General features: G+C 35.6%; 1 protein-coding gene across 39 annotated transcripts in view; it reads left to right on the top strand.

Annotated features, from left to right (window-relative positions):
• Positions 1–19896, top strand: part of EPB41 (erythrocyte membrane protein band 4.1) — a 197835-nt gene that overhangs the window by 109726 nt on the left and 68213 nt on the right. For all 39 annotated transcript variants that reach the window (XR_013380438.1, XR_013380437.1, XR_013380436.1 and 36 more), the window contains 4 exons: positions 542–584; positions 8222–8297; positions 11188–11406; positions 18504–18591. Coding sequence is in view for 28 of the 39 variants with exons in the window: in XM_077898847.1 (XP_077754973.1) it covers positions 542–584; positions 8222–8297; positions 11188–11406; positions 18504–18591 (426 nt within the window). In the remaining 11 variants the exon portion in view is untranslated. The remainder of the gene's footprint in view (positions 1–541; positions 585–8221; positions 8298–11187; positions 11407–18503; positions 18592–19896) is intronic.

The following is a 19896-nucleotide window of genomic DNA, read 5'->3' as shown; positions in this document are numbered from 1 at the left end:
TCATTCATCCGGTAAATATTAACTGAGCATGAAACATGTACCTGATGCTGTGTTGACATAGAAAACTTAAATGAGATTGAAGGTCAGAGTTAGAGGCGAAAATAAGATCGGGGTGATGTTTATTAATCTTGGTTATATCTCTACTGTTCTTTATAGAATGATAAAAATAGCAAATGCTTATTTAGCATTTTTTGTTTACTAAATGCTTTACATGTATGAACTCATTTATAATCTTGACAATAAGTCTGTGAGATAAGCCCTACTACTGGTATCGCAATTTAATTTCCTTTGGTAGATGAGAAAACTGAGAAACAGAGATGCCTACAATCACTCAGCTAGGAAGTAGTGGAGCTAGGATTCAAGCCTATCTGGCCCCCTACTTCTCTGCTCAGATTTACTATGCTTTGTGAAGTTAATGCAGAGAATATCGGAAATGTAGTTTGACCTGGAGGCTCTTATTCGAAGATGGTCAGTAATTCTGCTCTGGTACTCTGTGGTTTGTGTGTTTTGGAGCTCTAAATGCTTTTTCTTCTTTTTACAGACGTGGCTGGATTCTGCCAAAGAAATAAAAAAGCAGGTTCGTGGTAAGTGAATATAGCCCTTTTTATAGTTCTTTCTTTCTTTTAGTAGGTGAGAGGATTTTCACCTGTTTTCTGGCTATGAGTCACTTTAGAATCCTGGCTATGGCAGGTGGCTCTGAAAGTGAGATAAAGCCTTCCCTTGGAAGGAGGAGATTCCATGATAGAAAGATACAGCAGAGGTGGACACAATTGAGATGTAGGTCAGAGCTTGATTTTTTTTTCTTCACCACTAGGCAAAATTGGGGAAGATTGGAATGGTTGAGAAAAACAAGTTAGAGAAGAACAAAGATGAGAAGAGAAAAAAGATATGGGAGTCAATTCTCAAAGGAGTTTGCTGCCTGGTCCTGTTCCTTTTAAACTGTTTTGGACTATTGCATTCTAACCTTCTTCATGTTTTCCTCTCTGTAGTTCTTTTTGTCCATTTTCAAGTCTTCTTCCAAACAGTTCTTCTTTTGCCAATGGCCCTCTGACATTGTGGTTTTTCTCCTGCTCCAAGCTTTCTAGTATATATTACTGTTGTACCCTCCTGCTCAGACTGCTGTCCTGAGATAAATATTTCTAGGTTGAATAAAGTATAGAATAGTATTTTGTAGCTCCAGGCCCAAATGGCTAGCTAAGCGGTGGAGACTCTTTTTCTCCTATTTATAACTAAATGTCCTTTTAGTTTAGTTTATTTTTAAGGAAACTTCTAGGAACTGCAATAGAGATTATTCATCATGGTTAGTAAGTTTTAACTCTATTACCTGAAAACAAATTTTATTTTTCATTTGTTCCTTAAAAGAAAACAATCTTGCTGTTGTGAAATGTTTTCCTTTAGACACTATTTATAATTTATATTCCTTGAGATAGGGAAACAAAATACTCCTATGTATTAGCAACTCTCCATATTTGTTCTTTGCCTATAAAATGTTATTTTAAAATGCAAAGCAAAAAAAAAAAAAGAGGAAGAAAGAAAGAAAGAATAAAATGGAAGTCAGAACAATAAATTTTCGGAATATTTGAGGCATAACAAGAAAAACATTAACACCAAGTCCCTTTCAATGAAAATTCTTTTAATACTCAATATTACTCAGGAGCGAATGATTATACAAGAAGATTGATTAGGAGGAAAAGTTAAAACAGAATATATAATGAGTGGAGAAGGGTATCTGGTAGATTATCCCTCTGGCTATGGAAAAAAATCTTGCTAAGAAAAAACTTGTGTCATAAAAAAAATTTCAAAAATCATAAAAACCTTCCTTTAACATATGAAAGGAAAACCTTGTCTATAGCACAAACTTAAACAGGGAGTGAAAATGTAAACATTAAGCCAAAGGGAAGTTTGACACTTATGTATTGCAAAGATTTTGGTTTTTTTTTTTAATATTTTTCATCACACTCATAATATATACCCATTGTGAAAGATTTAAACATTATGGAAAAATATCATGGAGAAAGTAAAAGTCCCCTAAATTCTGTCCTCTAGATACAATCACTGTTAAGTTAACATAAGCTACAAGATTTTTTCTAGGTATATATGTTTTGGCTTTCAAAAATAGAATTATGCTAAACAGTATTCTTGTCCCCCACCATGTCCACAGGAGATACATTCCAGGTTTCCCTTTAGATGCCTGAAATTGCAGATAGAATTAAACCCTATATATATTGTTTTTTCCTATACATATGTATCTTGATAAAGTTTAATTTATAAATTAGGCACAGTAAGAGATTAACGACAATAATAAAAATAGAACAACTATAACAAAATACTGTAATAAAATTATATGAATGTGGTTACTCTCTCAAAATATTGTATTGTACTGTACTCACCCTTCCTATGATAATGTAGTGTGATAAAATGCCTCTGTGATAAGGGATGCCTGGGTGGCTCAGCAGTTGAGCGTCTGCCTTCGGCTCAGGGTGTGATCCCGGGGTCCAGGGATTGAGTCCCTCTTTGGGCTCCCTGCATAGAGCCTGCTTCTCCCTCTGCCTATGTCTCTGCCTCTCTCTCTCTCTCTTTGTGTCTCTCATGAATAAATAAATAAAATCTTTTAAAAAAAATGCCTGTGTGATGAGATGAAGCGAGGTGAATGATGCAGGCATTGTGACCTAGTCTTAGGCTACTATTGATCTTCTGACTATATATCAGCAGGATCATCTGCTTCCAGATCATGGTTTACCATGGAAAGGGGGGACTACTGTACATTGTTATATATTATATATTGCATTATATTATATATGCAGTATGTATTATGGTATATATAGTTAAAAGTTTCTTTAAATAGGTGATATATATACATGGAATAAAATTAAAAGATATAGATGAATCAGATGCAAGGTAAATCACCCTTTTACCCCATCCTTTAATTCCTTGTGTTCTTTCCAGAGATGTTCTGAGTGTACGTAGATATACACATTAATTTAATATAAATATGCATTTAATACATATTTGTTTTATATGCATATTATACCTTACTATGCATATTTTATATAAATATGTATTTAATAGGTATATTTTATATGTATTTAATAAAAAATGTAACCAATATTTTAAATTTAACATAATTTAAATATTTTTAATTTAACATAGTTTAACATAACATAATTTTAATTTAACATAATGGAGTATTCTTCATTCCAACATATATAAATATATTTTGTTTAAGAATTTTTGTAATGATTACATAGTTGTAGCACAATATATATATAAGCAGTCCTTTTGATGGACATTTTGGGTTATTCTCAATAGTTTGCTATTACAAACAAGGTTGCAGTGAACATTTATATAAGTTTGAGTTCACTTATATAACTTATATAAGTGCATGCATATATATGTTCCTGTGGGTAAGTTCGTAGAAAGAGAATTAAAAAAATGAATATCTAAAATTGAAATAAGACACAGACTTTATTTTTTATTTTTTATTTTTTAATTTTTTTTTAATTTATTTATGAGTCAGAGAGAGAGAGAGAGAGAGAGAGAGAGGCAGAGACACAGGCAGAGGAAGAAGCAGGCTCCATGCACCGGGAGCCTGACGTGGGATTCGATCCCGGGTCTCCAGGATCACGCCCTGGGCCAAAGGCAGGCGCTAAACCGCTGCGCCACCCAGGGATCCCTAGACACAGACTTTAAGAAAAGAAATGTGCAACTGATATACAAATAAGCATACAGACTATATAAAGAATATTTCAATTAAAAAAAACAAAGCACTGCAAAACATTAAAAAATAAATAAAATTGAAATAGATATTCACTAGAAAGATGTTTCCATATTAAAAGCATATAATAAAATATGGAGACTAAGTTTTGTCTTTTTTGTTTTCCTCCTAGTCATATCTTCCTTTCTCCCTGGCCATAGAGATCTATTTTCATAAGTTTGGGGTGATTTAGTCCATGTTTTTATGTTTTTTTCTTATATATCCATACCTATATACTGTAGATAATATTGCTGTGTCTGTTTTTCTGAAATTTCCCTCAGACCCATCCATCCATTTGAGTCTTTTTTGGAGGTTTGTCAGTATCTCTCTCTCCTCCCAGCTTAATTCCCTGGTTCTGAATAAGAGAGAGCTCCCCTACTCAGTGTGGCTGTCCCCCTCTGTGCCTTTCTGGAATAGTGCAGAGCAAAAACAAGTCCTTATACCTTCAAAAAAAGGAAAGAAAGAAAAAAAGAGAGAGAAATCCTTATACCTTCTATGTATTCTGAAAAATACAGATAAATAACTTACATAAATTAGTTTTTAAAAATTCTATAGGTATACCCCTTATAAATGCATCTTCTCTCCTTTCCCTGCAAGAGGTCACAACTGTTCCAAATTTTGTTTTAATGCTTTCACTGTATTTTTTAAATAGTTTTTATTACCTATGAATATATACCTAAAAATGTTGCTTTACCTTTTGAACATATGAATTTAATTACAGAATAGCTAACTTGTGACTTGCTTTTCTTACTCAATATGATTTTTGAAATTCATCTCAGTTGAAAAGAAAATTTCACAAAACAATTCTTAGTCTTTACTATGAAGGACATGCTCTGATCTATTTGTATTCTACTTCATTTTTTTAAATGCTGTTTTTGACCTACTAAACTGATTTCACAATGGATCATGATCCACAGTTTAAAAAATACTTGATTAAGGATGTATACTGAAAAGTGGAATTGCTAGATTATAGGGTATGTTTTACCAGACATTACCAAACTGCCATCCTTCACACTGATCGTAACAGTTTGCCAGTAACAGTAAATGAGAGTTCTTAGTTTCCTGTGTCCTTAGAAGGCAGGACTTTTTTTCAATTATTAATTTAAAATATTTTTGACATAATTTCAGACTTAATAGAAAGTTGAAAGACTGCGACAAAGAATTCCTGAATGTCCTTTACTAAGATTCCTCAAATGTTAATATTTTTACATTTGCTTTGTCGTCTTTTCTGTTTATCTATCCAATTACTTATATATATATATATATATAGATGTTTTTTTCTGAACCATTTTAAAGTTGCATCGCAGCAACACTATTCACAATAGACAAAAGGGAGAAACAACCCAATGTCCATCAATGGATAATGAGTAAGCAAAATGTGGTATCTACATAGAGTGGAATATTCCTTATCCTTAATAAGGAAATACTTATACATGCTACTGTATAGATGAACAGTGAAAATATTATATTAAGTGAAAGTAGCCAAATCTTAAAGGTCATACATGATTCCATTTATTGAAGTATCCAGAATATGTAGATCTACAGAGACAAAACAGATTAGTGGTTGCCAAAAGTTGGGGTGTAGGGCGATAAGGGAGTGACTGCTCTGGATATAGAGTCTCCTGTGGGAATGATGAAAAGGTTTTGAAACTAGATGGAGATGATGTACAACATTGTCAACGTATTAAATGCCACTGAATTGTACATTAAATATACTGAATTGTATACTTTAAAATGGTTAATATTACATGAATTTCACCTATTTCACCAATAATAAGTTGCAGTCATGATACCTCTCTACCCCAAAAATATTCTAAAAACTAGGAATTTTCTTATATAGCTATAATATAGTTATTAAAAGCAGGAAATTAACATTGAAATAATACTATAACCTATAGACCTTATCAGTTGTCCCAGTAATATTCTTTATAGCAAAAGAAAGTCTATGGTGATATTTTGCATTTAGTTGGCACATCTCTTTAGTTTTTTTGACCTGGAACTTTCCCAGATCTTTAAAGTATTTTATAACATTGATAGTTTTGAAGAATCCAGACATTTGCTTCTAAGTGGTCACTTTGAGCCTGTCTGATTTTTCTTCCATGGCACATGAATCTTCAGGTTATGCACTTTGCTGGGAATGCCACTGAAGTGTTGCTGAGTTAGAAGGCAGAAATTTTAATGTTAAGATTTTTTAAAGCTTTTCCAGCCACCTTTTTATCCACTAAACATTCTCCATAAGATATTACTAATTAGGGATCCCTGGGTGGCGCAGCGGTTTAGCGCCTGCCTTTGGCGCAGGGCGTGATCCTGGGGACCCGGGATCGAATCCCACGTCGGGCTCCCGGTGCATGGAACCTGCTTCTCCCTCTGCCTATGTCTCTGCCTCTCTCTCTCTCTCTCTCTGACTATCATAAAAAAAAAAGATATTACTAATTATATGTATCCTATTCTAGAAACAGTCACTGACAAAGGCTTAACTTTAATATTTTTTTAATTCCAAGTGATTACCTTTTTTAGTTTCTTTATTGCATTGAACCCTGAGCTAGTTTGCAGTGAACCTGAATATCTTCATTAGCAACTTGAATATCTAAACTTGAATCTCTTACATGGAAAAGAATGGGAACTGAAAATTTGGGTTCCTCTCCTTATGATTAACTGTTAACAAAATAAAAGAGTTAATAATTGGGACATTTCTGTTTAGATATGGTTATTTCTAAGACAGTTAAACTTCCTTATTTTGGGTTAAATGGAGAGAAAAATTCAGTCAGAATGCAGAAGTTTTGTGTGTGTTTTTCTTTTCATTTGATTTGTTCTAGTAACATAAGGTTATCGGTGGATCTGGATTAATAGATAATTTAATATATTAATAACTTTTTTTTCCTGGAGCTGTAGCATCCTCATATGACCTTCATAACAATGCTGTGAGACCTGTTACTTTATTTTACTCATTCACTCAACAAATATTTCTTGAGCATCTATGATCTACCAAGCACTGTTTGGACACTAGGGATACACACCAAATAAAACAGAAAAAAGTTCTTATGCTTAGTAATTCGCATTTTAGTGGGAGGAGACAAAGGTTATCCTTTAGAAAAGTTAAATGTTTATATTTAACAAGTAGTACCCCTACAAAATTCAAATGGTATAAAAGAGTATACAGTGAAAATAAGTCTCCATCCTATTTTCCCCATCTTCTCCATTTTCCTTCCTAAAAGTTCCCCTTCCTAGTTTCCCAACTCCTATAACTGGTTTAGTATATATTCTTATAGAGATTGTCTATGCATATATAAATGTACCCTAATATATACTTCTTTCTACCCCCCAATGTTCATGGTTGCTTTTTTTAATTTAAATTTTACTTTTTGAAAGATTTTTATTTATTAGAGAGAGCAAGGGGGGAGAGGCACAGAGAGAGGCATACTCTGTGCTGAGCAAGGAGCCTGATGCGGGGCTTGATCTCACAGCCCTGAGATCATGACCTGAGCAAAATCAAGAGTTGGATGCTTAACCAGCTGAGCCATCCAGGTGCCCCTTATGGTTGTTTTCTATATGTACTGCTCTTGACCTCAAAATTTTTTCACCTAACAGTGTATCTTGGAAATATATCTTCTCTTGCTAAATAAATATATGTTTAGATTATCTCCAGATATTTGCTGTTACAACCAATATCTTATAAATATATCATTCTGACCACACTTAAACATACATATATATTTATGGAAATAGAATTGGGAGGTGTTTACGCAATATGACTACTACTCAACCATCAAAAGAAAAAATGAAACCTTGCCATTTGCAATGATGTGGATGGGCCCACAGGGTATTAGGCTAAGCAAAATAAGTCAATCAGAGAGACAATTATATGATCTTACTCATATGTGGAGTTTAAGAAACAAAACAGGATCAAAGGGAAGTGAGGAAAAAATAAAGACAAAATCAAGAGATGGAGAGAAACCATAAGGGCACTCTTACTCATAGGAAACAAACTGAGGGTTGCTGGAGGGGGGCCGGGGTGAGGTAACTGGATGTTGGACATTAAGGACGTCATGTGATGTAATGAGCACTGAGCATTATATAAGACTGTTGAGGGATCCCCGGGTGGCGCAGCGGTTTGGCGCCTGCCTTTGGCCCGGGGCGTGATCCTGGAGACCCGGGATCGAATCCCACGTCGGGCTCCCGGTGCATGGAGCCTGCTTCTCCCTCTGCCTGTGTCTCTGCCTCTCTCTCTCTCTCTCTGTGTGACTATCATAAATAAATAAAAATTAAAAAAAAAAAAAAAAAAAGACTGTTGAATCACTAGACCCTACCTCTGAAACTAATAATATACTACATCTTAATTAATTGAATATAAATAAAATTTAAAAATAAAAAACCACAGGAAAAAGAAAACTTTGAATATATTAGGCACTCCTAATAATCACAAACTTAGGTATAAGCATACAATTCTTTTTCTGTTTACTCTTACAGGTGTCCCCTGGAATTTCACATTTAATGTAAAGTTTTATCCACCTGATCCAGCACAGTTGACAGAAGATATAACAAGGTAAATAATTTATTAATAGTTAAATATATAATAAGTAATTCTGATTATCATAAGCTCTGGGAATTTTTCTGTTTAGAACTGAAGAGAATTAAACATAGGATGGAAAGTATCTGGTCACTTCAAGGCAGGTTTGCAAATAAGTGAGCCTAAAAGCCTCATATATCTGTGATGTGCTGGAAAGAAATTGGCAGGGGAATTAACCTTGCTTATCATGGCTACTATATCATGCTGTGTATAAGGCACCTATAAACCACATGCCATCCAAAGGGCAAGACAAAAATATAAGTGGTATAATAGCTTTGCTACTTTCTCTTTTCAATACTCTTTCCCTGTGTTTTCTGTTATAGGGATCAAAAAAGCTGAAGTCTGAATTATTATTATTATTTTTAATATTTTATTTATTCATGAGAGACAGAGAGTGAGGCAGAGGTATAGGCAGAGGGAGAAGCAGGCTCCCTGCAGGGGACTCGCTCCCAGGACCCTGGGATCACACTCTAAGCCAAAGGCAGAGATGCTCAACCACTGAGCCACCCAGGCATCCCTGAATTATTATTATTTCATGTGTGTGTTATTATTTCTTCTCATTTCCCTTTTAAAGTGTATAATTAGGTACATAATCCTCATAAATTGAATCTTCCTCAGTAATTTTTGAGCTCAATTTATAAAATAAATCTTGTACTCTTTGAAAAAAACTTCCTGATATTAGGAAAATGACCTTAATTGGATTCTATGTAAATATTAATTAAAAAAAATAAAATGGAAGAGCAGTATATTATAAAGAATACTACTTTACATATTTATATCCATAACACCTTATGTGGATCCTTATACATAGTAGGTGCTTGGCAAATGTTTGTTCAGTGGAACTGTTGGTTGCTATGAGAAACTGCATTCTAATTCTCATTTTGCTATCCACTATCTGTCTTCAGACAAATATACAGTCTCTGTACCTCAGTTTTCAGATTTCTCAAATAAGGGAATAGCCTAAGTAAACTCTAAGTCTGATAAGTACAGTGAAATTTTTTTTGTTTCATTTATTTTATTTATTCATTCATTCATTCATGAGAGACAGAGAGAGAGAGAGAGAGAGAGAGAGAGGCAGAGACACAGGCAGAGGGAGAAGCAGGCTCCATGCAGGGAGCCTGACATGGGACTCGATACTGGGTCTAGGATCAGACCCTGGGCTGAAGGCGGCGCTAAACCACTGAGCCACCCGGGCTGCCCCAGTACAGTGAAATTTAAAAAAAATTATTCTGGGCAGCCCCGGTGGTGCAGCGGTTTAGCGCCACCTGCAACCTAGGGTGTGATCCTGGAGACCCTGGATCAAGTCCGACGTCAGGCTCCCTGCATGGAGCCTGCTTCTCCCTCTGCCTGTGTCTCTGCCTCTCTCTCTCTCTCTCTCTGAATAAGTAAATTATCTTTAAAAAAATAAAAAATAAATAAAAAGATTATTCTTTGTCTAGTTAATCCTTAGCACATTCTTGAAGTTGAGATGCCATCTCTGCCTGAAAAAATTGTTTTGGTGATTTCTTTTTCTCAAGCAATACTTGTCTCTTCTTATTCATCTTTCTTCATTGAGGTTATGTATAAAACAGAACAAATCCCTAAAATTCTTTGCTAATTACCTACATTTTAGAGGAGTTTAAGATCCTTGTGATTTGGTTGGCATTCTTCTTTTTTAGAAAAACATGTATGTAGTGACTAATCATAGAGAGCAAAAGCGATTGTTGATGCCTACATTATTCAACATCTTATTATGGTCAAAACAAGAAGATAATTCTAATTAGTACAGGAATTTACAATTTCATCATATCTCCCAGCTTTTCTGTTTGGTGAAACAGTCTGTATTAGCTCAGCTAGAAAGAGTGACTAAGGAGGTCAGGATCATAGGTGTAAACATGATACTGACAGAGATGAATGTCTAACATATGTAGGGGCACTCAGTTGGTTTGTTCTCCTGAACAGTGTTGACCCCAGTCTGAATGCCCAGCAATTTAGCACACAGGTGGAATTAATCTTACAAGATGATAGAGTGTAGAAGGCTGCATACAACTTAGCCCATCTTGAGGGGAAGAGAACTGTAACTGTTCATACCCTAGTAAAAATGTGTCAATAATGTCATCTTTATATATGAAGGACAATATCTACACATTTGGCAAAGCAGTATGATAGAGGAAGTCCAGTTTTGGAGCCAAACAGCCTTTATTACTATATGACATTGAGCAAACTTAGTTTTTGAGGCTGCCTCCCTCCCCATCTGTAATCTGGTAATGATACCCACCTCTTAAGTTTTTTCGTGAAAATTAGATGAGATAATCTATATGTATTTGGTACTTAATGTACTCGGTTAAATATTAATTTCTTTTCCTCTGTCAGACTTTTCCCAACTTTACCTCTTCTTTTTCTTCCTTTTTTGTTATTGAGATATAAATGACATACGCCATTGTATTAATTTCAAGCATACAGCATAATGATTCAATATTTGCACATATTATGAAATGATCACCACAATAAGTCTAGTTCACAACCATCACCATACATAATTACAAAAATGTTTTTCCTGGTGATGAGAATTTTGAAGATCTACTCTCTTAGCAACTTCCTCTTTCTTTTTAAATTGCCTTCCAAACATGAGTCCAACATAGTTACAGGATTGTTTGTTTAACTTTTTACATGGAAAAAATTTAAACACAAAAAAGAAAAAATAATAGTATGATGAACAATCATATACCCACCACCTAGATTGAACAATTATTAATATTATCTCATATTTATTTAATATCTCTTGTTTTTCTTCTGCTTCCCTCCCTCTCTGCTTTTCTTCCTCTTTCTCTGTATTTTGTTTTTGTTGTTGCTGACATGGTAACATTTTTTTCTCTTTTGGCTCTAGATATTATTTATGCCTTCAGCTCCGACAGGACATAGTTTCAGGACGTCTGCCCTGTTCCTTTGCAACCTTAGCATTATTAGGTTCTTACACCATCCAGTCTGAGCTGGGAGACTATGACCCAGAACTTCATGGTGCAGAATATGTTAGTGATTTTAAACTGGCCCCAAATCAGACCAAGGAACTTGAAGAGAAGGTCATGGAACTGCATAAGTCATACAGGTAAATGTCTCCAGGGTTTTTTCTGTATTTGTTTTGGCAATAAGTTTAAACCGTGGCCTGGTTTTGAATCAGTGTTTGCCGTAGAGGGGATGTGGTGCCGTAGTGTCAGCTCAGGCCCCTTCACTGTTTGACTTTGAGCAAGTCATTTAAGCCCTCTGAACCTCAGTTTTCTCATCAGAGTAACAGGTGTTGTGTTGCAGGATGAAAATTAAATGAGGTAATAGGTGTAAAGCACTAAGCACTGTGTCTGACACATAGCAGTTGCTCAATAAATGTTAGCTATTGTTGCTTTACCTCCTCACCACCCCCCAGATTTTTTTTTCCCCCAGATTTTAAACTTATTATTCTATGTTAGGTACTTTGAGACTGTTAAAGCAGGGGTTCTTAGGACTTGTGTACATGGATAGACTTCAGAGAACTGATGGAATCCCTGAAGGTATTTTGAAAAATCTTTTTTAATTTGTTGCTTTTTTCCATGGAAATTATTGATGATGTTGAGAGATGTCATAACAAAATGATCAAAAGGAAGAGCATAGGTCAGGCTGAGCTGGGTTGAGATCTTGGCTCTGTTTGGTTCTGGCCTTGTGACCTCGAGTTATTCACTTAACCTCTCAGAGCCTCAGGTTCCTTATATGTATGATGGAGCATATCATTTCAGAGGAAATAGGGTGACAGATAGGATTAGAAAAGGTAGAAAAACTTAATACAGTGTCTTACACTTTGTCAAAATTCAGTAAGTGTTAGCTAATATTCAAGTGCCAACATAATTTGTGTTTCTTCCTACTAGACATCCCATGGTTATTTGAGGGACTTGCCAATGCTAAATTTTACAGGCTGCCTTAGCTTATTAACATGATGTCTGATGTTGCCTTGAGTTAGTAGTACCCTGAGTTATGTTAGTCTGAATTAGGAGAATCCAGGTTTCTTCTAAACCAGATATTTAAAAAATTTGTAAATATGTGAAACAATGTCACTTTTTTTTACTACATTTTGGGAAAATATTGTTACTTTTCATATAAAAAAGTTACAAATGTTAAAATATGAGCTTATTACTATTTTTTAAAGATTTAATAAGTCATTTTTAAATTTTCTTAGTTTTAATTTCTAATGTAGTAAGTATTGATAGATATAACCCACATAAAGAAAAGCTCTTTGGAGTCCTCTATAATTGTTAAGAAAGTGAAGGGATCCTAAGGTCAAAAAGTTTGAGAACCACTGAACTAGACTGTGAGATAGAAGCATGGGCTCTGGAATCAGCCTGTCATACTTGAGTTCAGATTCTATTCCTTTTTTTTTTTTTTTTAAGATCTTATTTATTTATTCATGAGAGACACAGAGAGGGAGAAGCAGAGACACAGGAAGAGGGAGAAGCAGGCTCCATGCAAGCAGCCTGATGTGGGGCTCGAACCCAGGAATCTGGGATCACGCTCTGAGGCAAAGGCCTCAGCTGCTGAGCCACTCAGGTGTCCCAGATTCTATTCCTTATTAACTTTAAGACTCTTAGTAAATTATTTAAGCTCTCTAAGCTTTAGTTTTCTTATCTGAAAAATAAGGGTAATATTATGAATTTTGTGATTGTTAAAAATGTGATGTACTTCGCAGAGTGACTAGCATATAGTGAGAGTATTTGCTAGAATAGTAATTCTTTTTTTTTAAAAGATTTTATTTATTTATTCATAGAGATGCAGAGAGAGAGAGAGAGAGGCAGAGACACAGGCAGAGGGAGAAGCAGGCTCCATGCAGAGAGCCTGACGTGGGACTCGATTCCGGGACTCCAGGATCATGCCCTGGGCTGCAGGCGGCGCTAAACCGCTGCGCCACCGGGGCTGCCCTAGAATAGTAATTCTTAAACCCATTTTACAAGTGATGGATGTGAATCTGGGTTTACAGAACTACTTTTTGGAACTTAACAAAATTTAAACCCAAATAAGTGAAATGACCTCAAAGGGGACAGGTAGATGTGGTCCAATTGATATTCTGTTAGGTATATGGATAGAAATTAAGCAATAATGGATCTCCATGACTAGAAAATTTAGTTGTCTGATATCTTGGAATTTACTTGATCCTTTTTGGAAAGATTAGCACTTTTTAGAAACAAAGCTAAATGGAAAATTTAATTATGTTCAACAACATGGCATTTTTACTAATCCAGAGAAACTTCTACTGAGGCAGAAGCATTTTACTATGCATTGAAAAGTACAAGCAAATACCATCCTGTTCTCAGATAAATAGAGGACCGCCTACGTACATGGAACACTTAGTTAGTGGCCCTTTGCCCAGATAGAGACTTTGAAGTTATAATTAACACTATAAATTTATACTAACAAATCAAGCTTTAAAATTAATTGCCCTCCATTTATGGGTAGTAGGAAAGTATGTAAACTTGTCAGTTGTCTCCCACTTAATTATTTGAAATCTCAGTCCTTAATTAGGAGATGTAACAAACATTATTAAAAGGTTGTCACATAACATTGGAACTTACTGAATGGCTCTGTATCCGGACCCCACTTGCTGAAAATAAATACAGAGAAACTTTGTTTTAATTTCTCTTTTTAATGAGCAAGAGTTTTAACCAGTGCCAGAGCTTCCTAGTTAGATACTTTTGTAAGCTTTCAAGTGGTAAATTATTAGGTGGCACTGAATAAATTCTTAATGGCTTAGAGGTATATAACCTCTTCTCAGCTAGTTTATTATACTTCAAGAGTTTTGGAAGATCTAGGAGAAACCATGATCTTTAAAATTTTAAGTTGAAAATAATTTAAATTTAATTTGTGGTGTTAGATTTATAAAATATATGTGTTGTATTTGCATGTACAGTTCTGTGGGTAGTGGGATTATGAGATTTTCTTTCCTCCTCCATGTTCTTATACAATGAATTTATATGATTTTTATAATTAGAAAAAGCTTCCTGAACCATTTGTTTTGCCATTAGGCAGGGTAGAGCAAGATAGTCATCCATGCAGAGAAGCAGTCTGACCGAGATATTGGGGTCCCAGCAGAGTGGAGAGAGTAGAATATTCATGGGTAGGGGGCCAGCCTGGCATGAGAAATCAGAGCTCAAACAGTATTAAGAGAATAGTCATGTGCAGGCATATGGTGGTAGTTATCAGAGGCAGAGCATATTGAGAAGGGCATCCATATGGTGGTAAAGCCTATATGGGGTGGAGGCCATCCACATAGGGAGGTACCTGATACAGGGTATTAAAACCTGGGCAGGATGAAGCTGTCCATGAAAGGGGTAACCTAACACCAGGAGTTAGAACCTGAATGAGGTAAGGAGGGCATCCCTGTGTGGGGAGCACTCCCACATGGGAGGGTTCAGAGTCCAGTCAAGGTGAAGAGGGCATGCATGTAAGGGAGGAGTCAGTTGCAGCAATGAGAGATTGGTTATAAACAAGGTGTTGATCAGATTAGTCAATATATTAATGATAATGGGAGTCAGGTGTTTTACTATCAGTGAAGGGAGATACATATTATGAAGAGGTAGAAACTGTAGTATTGTGTTAAAACTGGAGGTTTCAATGCTAACTCATGATGTCTTATAGATAGATGTATAAGTAGGCACACATACATACACACATACATATTAATATACTCTAACTCTACATTGTTGGGGAAAGGAGATGCTCAAAAAAATGACAGCAATGATCAGAAGGATACAGAATCCAACTTGGAGAGGTTCCCACTGACCAAATCTGGCCAATTTAAGCACTAAAATAAATAAGGAAAATAATTTATTATATTGCATTGAATAAAGTGAGAATGTATGAATCCATACTGATAAAATGAATAAATTGAAAGTTTCATAAGGAATTGGATATTCAAAAGATTCCCACAAAATAGTTATTAATTACAAAGAGATAAATAGGAATTCACAGAGGAGAAGCCTGGCAGACATCAGTGATCAAAATGAACATTGTCCATGAAGGGACGAATTGAAGTTGTATACCTGCTACCTGATAGGATACAGTGAGAACATGGAGCCACGTCTGTGCTATTCCTATCAAAGATGCAAAACCTGAATCAACTCATGGAGAAACATCAGACCCAAATTGAGGGACATTCTATAGAATAACTATCTTGGATTCCTCAAAAGATCAAGATTATGAAAGTCAAAGAAAGATTAAGGAACTGTTTCAGACTAAAGAAGAAGACCAGAGACATGAACTAAATGAAACTCATGAATGCTAACTAAACTGGGCCTTTTCTACTGTATAGAACATTTTTTTTAAATAACTGGCTAGACTTGAATGGGGTCTGAGGATTAGATAGTAGTAATGTATTAATATTTATTCCCTGCTTTGGATGGTTGCATTGAGGTTATATAGGAGAATGTCTTTGTTTATAGGAATTACACCCTATAAACAACAGTTTTCCCAAAAATAGTAGAGGAAAAAATTATTTGCAGTGTAGGTAACTTTTAAGTTTAAGCATGTTTCAAACATCAGCCAAACTTTAAATATAAGTATTATTTTCAACTAACAAGGAAATTCATAGTTTTAAATAAGTTAACTCTTCTACTACCTGCCCTTAATACAATTTGATTGATTGATTAACAATATCTAGTTATTTAAGTAATCTCCACCCTACATGGAGCTTGAACTCATAACCCTGAGATCAAGAGTCACATGTTCTTAACTGAGCCAGTCAGGTCCTCCTGCCCTTAATATAATTTTAGGATATGCTTACTTAGAGAAACATTTAAATACATGGTTTGAAACTTAAATCTGTATTTAAATTGACCCAATTAACGTCCCTTAGAGTTGGAGGAGTAAGTATAGAGAAGATTTTATCATGATTGCCTCATTTAATATTTTAAAATCTGTCTTCAAGTTTAAGTGATAAATTTTTCTCTTCTATGAATTGTGTATAGATGTTCCATTGTACTATCATCAGAAACCTAAAGTTGCATCAGTTGAGTGGCTGACCCTTGATTTTGGCTCAGGTCATGATCTCAGGATCTTGGAATCAATCCCCATGTTGGCTATGTGCTCAGTAGTGACTCTGCTATGGATTCTCTCCTTTCCTTGTCCTTCTGCCTCTCCATTTCTGCTCACACACACACACACACATGCACACACTCTCTCTCTTAAATAAATAAATAAATCTTAAAAAAACTTTTTTTAAAAGGAACCTAAAGTTGCAATAATAAACATTTATATTTGCAGAGCAGTTTCACAACCATTTATCTCATTTTATCCTACTAGTCACTTTCATTCATTCAGCAAAGATAAAAAAGTCATTGCCTAACCTAGTCTCTGGAATTAGATATTATTATGGATCTTACTTTATAGTTAAGAGATTGAGGGGAGACACCAGGTCACCACTCTAAAGTGCAGGAGACATGATTCCAGCATGAGTAATGTGACTTAAAGTGCTGACTAAAGCTTGCTGCCTTAAACTTGAGAGTCACAACTTGCCCATGATTATGTGATCCCTCAGGGCCTATTTGTCAGCAAAATCAAAGTGCTGTAATATTCAAGCTCCGTTCCACCTTCAGAATCATAAAATTGAAGCCATTGATAATAGTAACAACAACAAAAATTATAAAATGATTGGGAGTAATCTTAACTAGAAAAGTATGTAACTTTACATGGGGGGAAAAAAACTATAAAAACTTCCTGAGGTTTTTTTTTTCCTGTGGTTTTTAAAAGATTTTTATTTATTTGAGAGAGAAGGGGCAGAGTGAGAATCTCAAACTGACTCCACACTGAGCTCAGAACCTATCCTGGGGCTTGATCCCATGACTGTGAGACCATGACCTGTTTAGAAACCAAGAGTCAGTCGCTCAACCGACTGAGCCACCTGGGTGCCTGGTTCCTGGGGTGTTTTTAGGGACTTGAATACACAGACTTGCATATGTGTTCATTTTCCCATTCTCCTTTTGTGTGTATGTGTGTTCAATTTTAGATCTAGTAGCAAATAGAACTCAGGTGTAATGATTTAGTACTTGTGTGTGTGTGGGGGGAGGGGGTGGGTTATTTGGGGAGGCTAAGTCATTAACAAATCTGCAGACTGCCTCCTGAGATTTTGGTTGTTGTTCCAAGGAACCTTTGTTCTTTTTAATGAGGGTAAAAGACAGATGGGTTTAGAAGAGACTTTCTTCTGTTAAATGAAAAGGCCACTGCTGCTTTGTATAGTTTAAGGCGGTCCTCTGGGAAACAGCCATTTACACGGTTTTTCTTTAGGGGTGTGGCGGCATTATTGTTAGTATGAAGTTATATTTTATTGGCCTGAATTGTGTAGCACTAGGAGTGGTATCTTTTTCTCTAGAGCTCAATATAGCTCATGAGCACTTCTCAAAAGAGGGAAAAGTTATAAAGGAGAAGGTAAGACCATCACAGTGAGCATTTAGATAGTGAGACTGATTGTTTTCAAACAAATCAAATTCATTATATGCGTAGTAATGAAGACATCTTAATAACAGAGAAAGCAGCCCCATTATCTACATGCTTCTATTAACCAATTTATTTTGTTTAGATTAGTGGGCAGGACACCATCTGTTACCAGAAAATTTCTTTTCATCAAGCCTGCCCCTATTAAGAGTCGCCAGTTAAGTAACTTCAGCTGCCCTCCTGTTTAATTTCCATAATAATTCAGGAGTATGGAAAGAAAAAAGCAGCTAAGAGGATATTGTAAATTGTACCATGCCCTCAGAGGATTTAATTTGGTCACCTCCTTGGCAAGAAAAATTAGTGGGAGGAGTTTGTGTGTGTTAGAGAAAAAAGCTGAGGAGAGGGAGGGGTAGTAGAAATGATGATGGTGAGGCAGCTTTTAAGGAATTGTTTAGCAGGATACTTTTTAAAACTTTTCTTTTAATAGTTTTTTGGTGACTTTGTTTTTCTCCAAGATCTCTTTTTACTGAGGCATATTTCAATGATTTAGACACAGGTAGTGGTAAAAATCCTTTTCCCTAATATTTTATTTTCAGCACTATGAAATATATCCGTATAGGTATTGGTGTGTGTGTTTGTGTGTATATATAAATATATATATTTATATTTATTTGTGTATGTAAAGTGCAGCTAATATATAAATGTTATTATTGTAAACGTTGGTACTGTGATGCTGAATTTTCAATTTTTATTCTACCAAAGGTCCATGACTCCAGCTCAAGCTGACCTGGAATTTCTTGAGAATGCCAAAAAGTTGTCTATGTATGGTGTTGACCTTCATAAAGCAAAGGTAATGAATGATATATTTGGCCTTTATTAATATACGTGTATCAGACCTGGGTCATATAATACTTGTTGCCAACTTTTATCTGGAGTATTATAAAAACATTCAAAAGAGATGGTTCTTGTTAGAATTTTGTTTAATCTTTTTTTAAGATTTTATTTATTTGAGAGCAAGAGCGAGAATGAAAGAGAGAGAGAGAGAGAGAGAGCTAGCAGGGGGAGACACAGAGGGAGAGGAAGAAGCAGGCTCCCCACTGAGCAGAAAACCCTGCGTGGGGCTTGATCCCAGCACCATAGGATCATGACCTGAGCTGAAGGCAGATGCTTAACTGACTGAGCCACCCCGTGCCCCTTAAGTGTATAATTTGAATTGCCCCTTTGTGATTCCACTATCAGAATGAAGTTTCACATCAAGGCCCCTATAAGGATCAAAGATATAGCAGTGAGAGCAGAAGTGATATTTTCCTAAAATGCAGATGCATTTGAAAATAAAGAGTGGCAGCAAGGCATGTTTCACAACCAACATCACCTACATCAAAGTCACCTTACTTATTTAGTAAGTATGCAGATTCTCAGGGTCCTCCCAGATTTACTGAATTGCTTCGGACAAATTCTAGAACTCCCAAGTTGAATGAACATCTTAGATTACTCTTTTACACCTGAATCTGAGAACCATTGGCCTGAGGTAGTGGTTTTCAAAGTGTGGTCTTCCAGCATTTAGCATCATCCAGAACTTGTTAGAAATGCACATTTCAGGTCCCATCCCAGACTTAATCAGAAATGCTGCAGGTGGAGCCAAGAAATCTGATTTTACCAGCTCTCCAGGTGATTCTAATGCACATGGGATGAACCACAGTGGTTCATTTGGAAACTGCTGGGTTAGGGCATTGGAAACTTGAGCTTTTTTTTTTTTTTTTTTTAAACTTGAGCTTTAATCCTAGTTCTGCCTAATACAACCTAAGAGGATAAACTTAAAGGAAGTTGCTTGACTTCTCTCATCTTCAGTTACTGAAATGGCCAGGGGTGGCAAGGGAGTGTGAGGAGTTTGTGAGGGAATGGGCTCAAGGAATGATGTGAGGTTCATTTAGAGAAACTTAACTAGGGTGCATGATGAGGGGACTCAAAACCATGTCTAGTGGGAAAGCAAAGAAATGTATACTTAGCTCATAGAAGAGAAGGTTTAGGGAAGACATAATACCTATCTTTGTGTATTGATGGATTGCTGTGTGAAGTAGAGATTTTACTATGGCTCCAGATACAAAGCTAGAGCTAGTAAAATGGAAATTACAGGGAAATACTATTCAACATAATT

This window comes from Canis aureus, chromosome 5, assembly GCF_053574225.1.
Source record: "Canis aureus isolate CA01 chromosome 5, VMU_Caureus_v.1.0, whole genome shotgun sequence".
In the NCBI taxonomy this organism is placed as follows: Eukaryota; Metazoa; Chordata; class Mammalia; order Carnivora; family Canidae; genus Canis; species Canis aureus.
The sequence above is the reverse complement of the archived record's forward strand: the minus strand, read 5'-3'. Positions and strand labels throughout refer to the sequence as shown.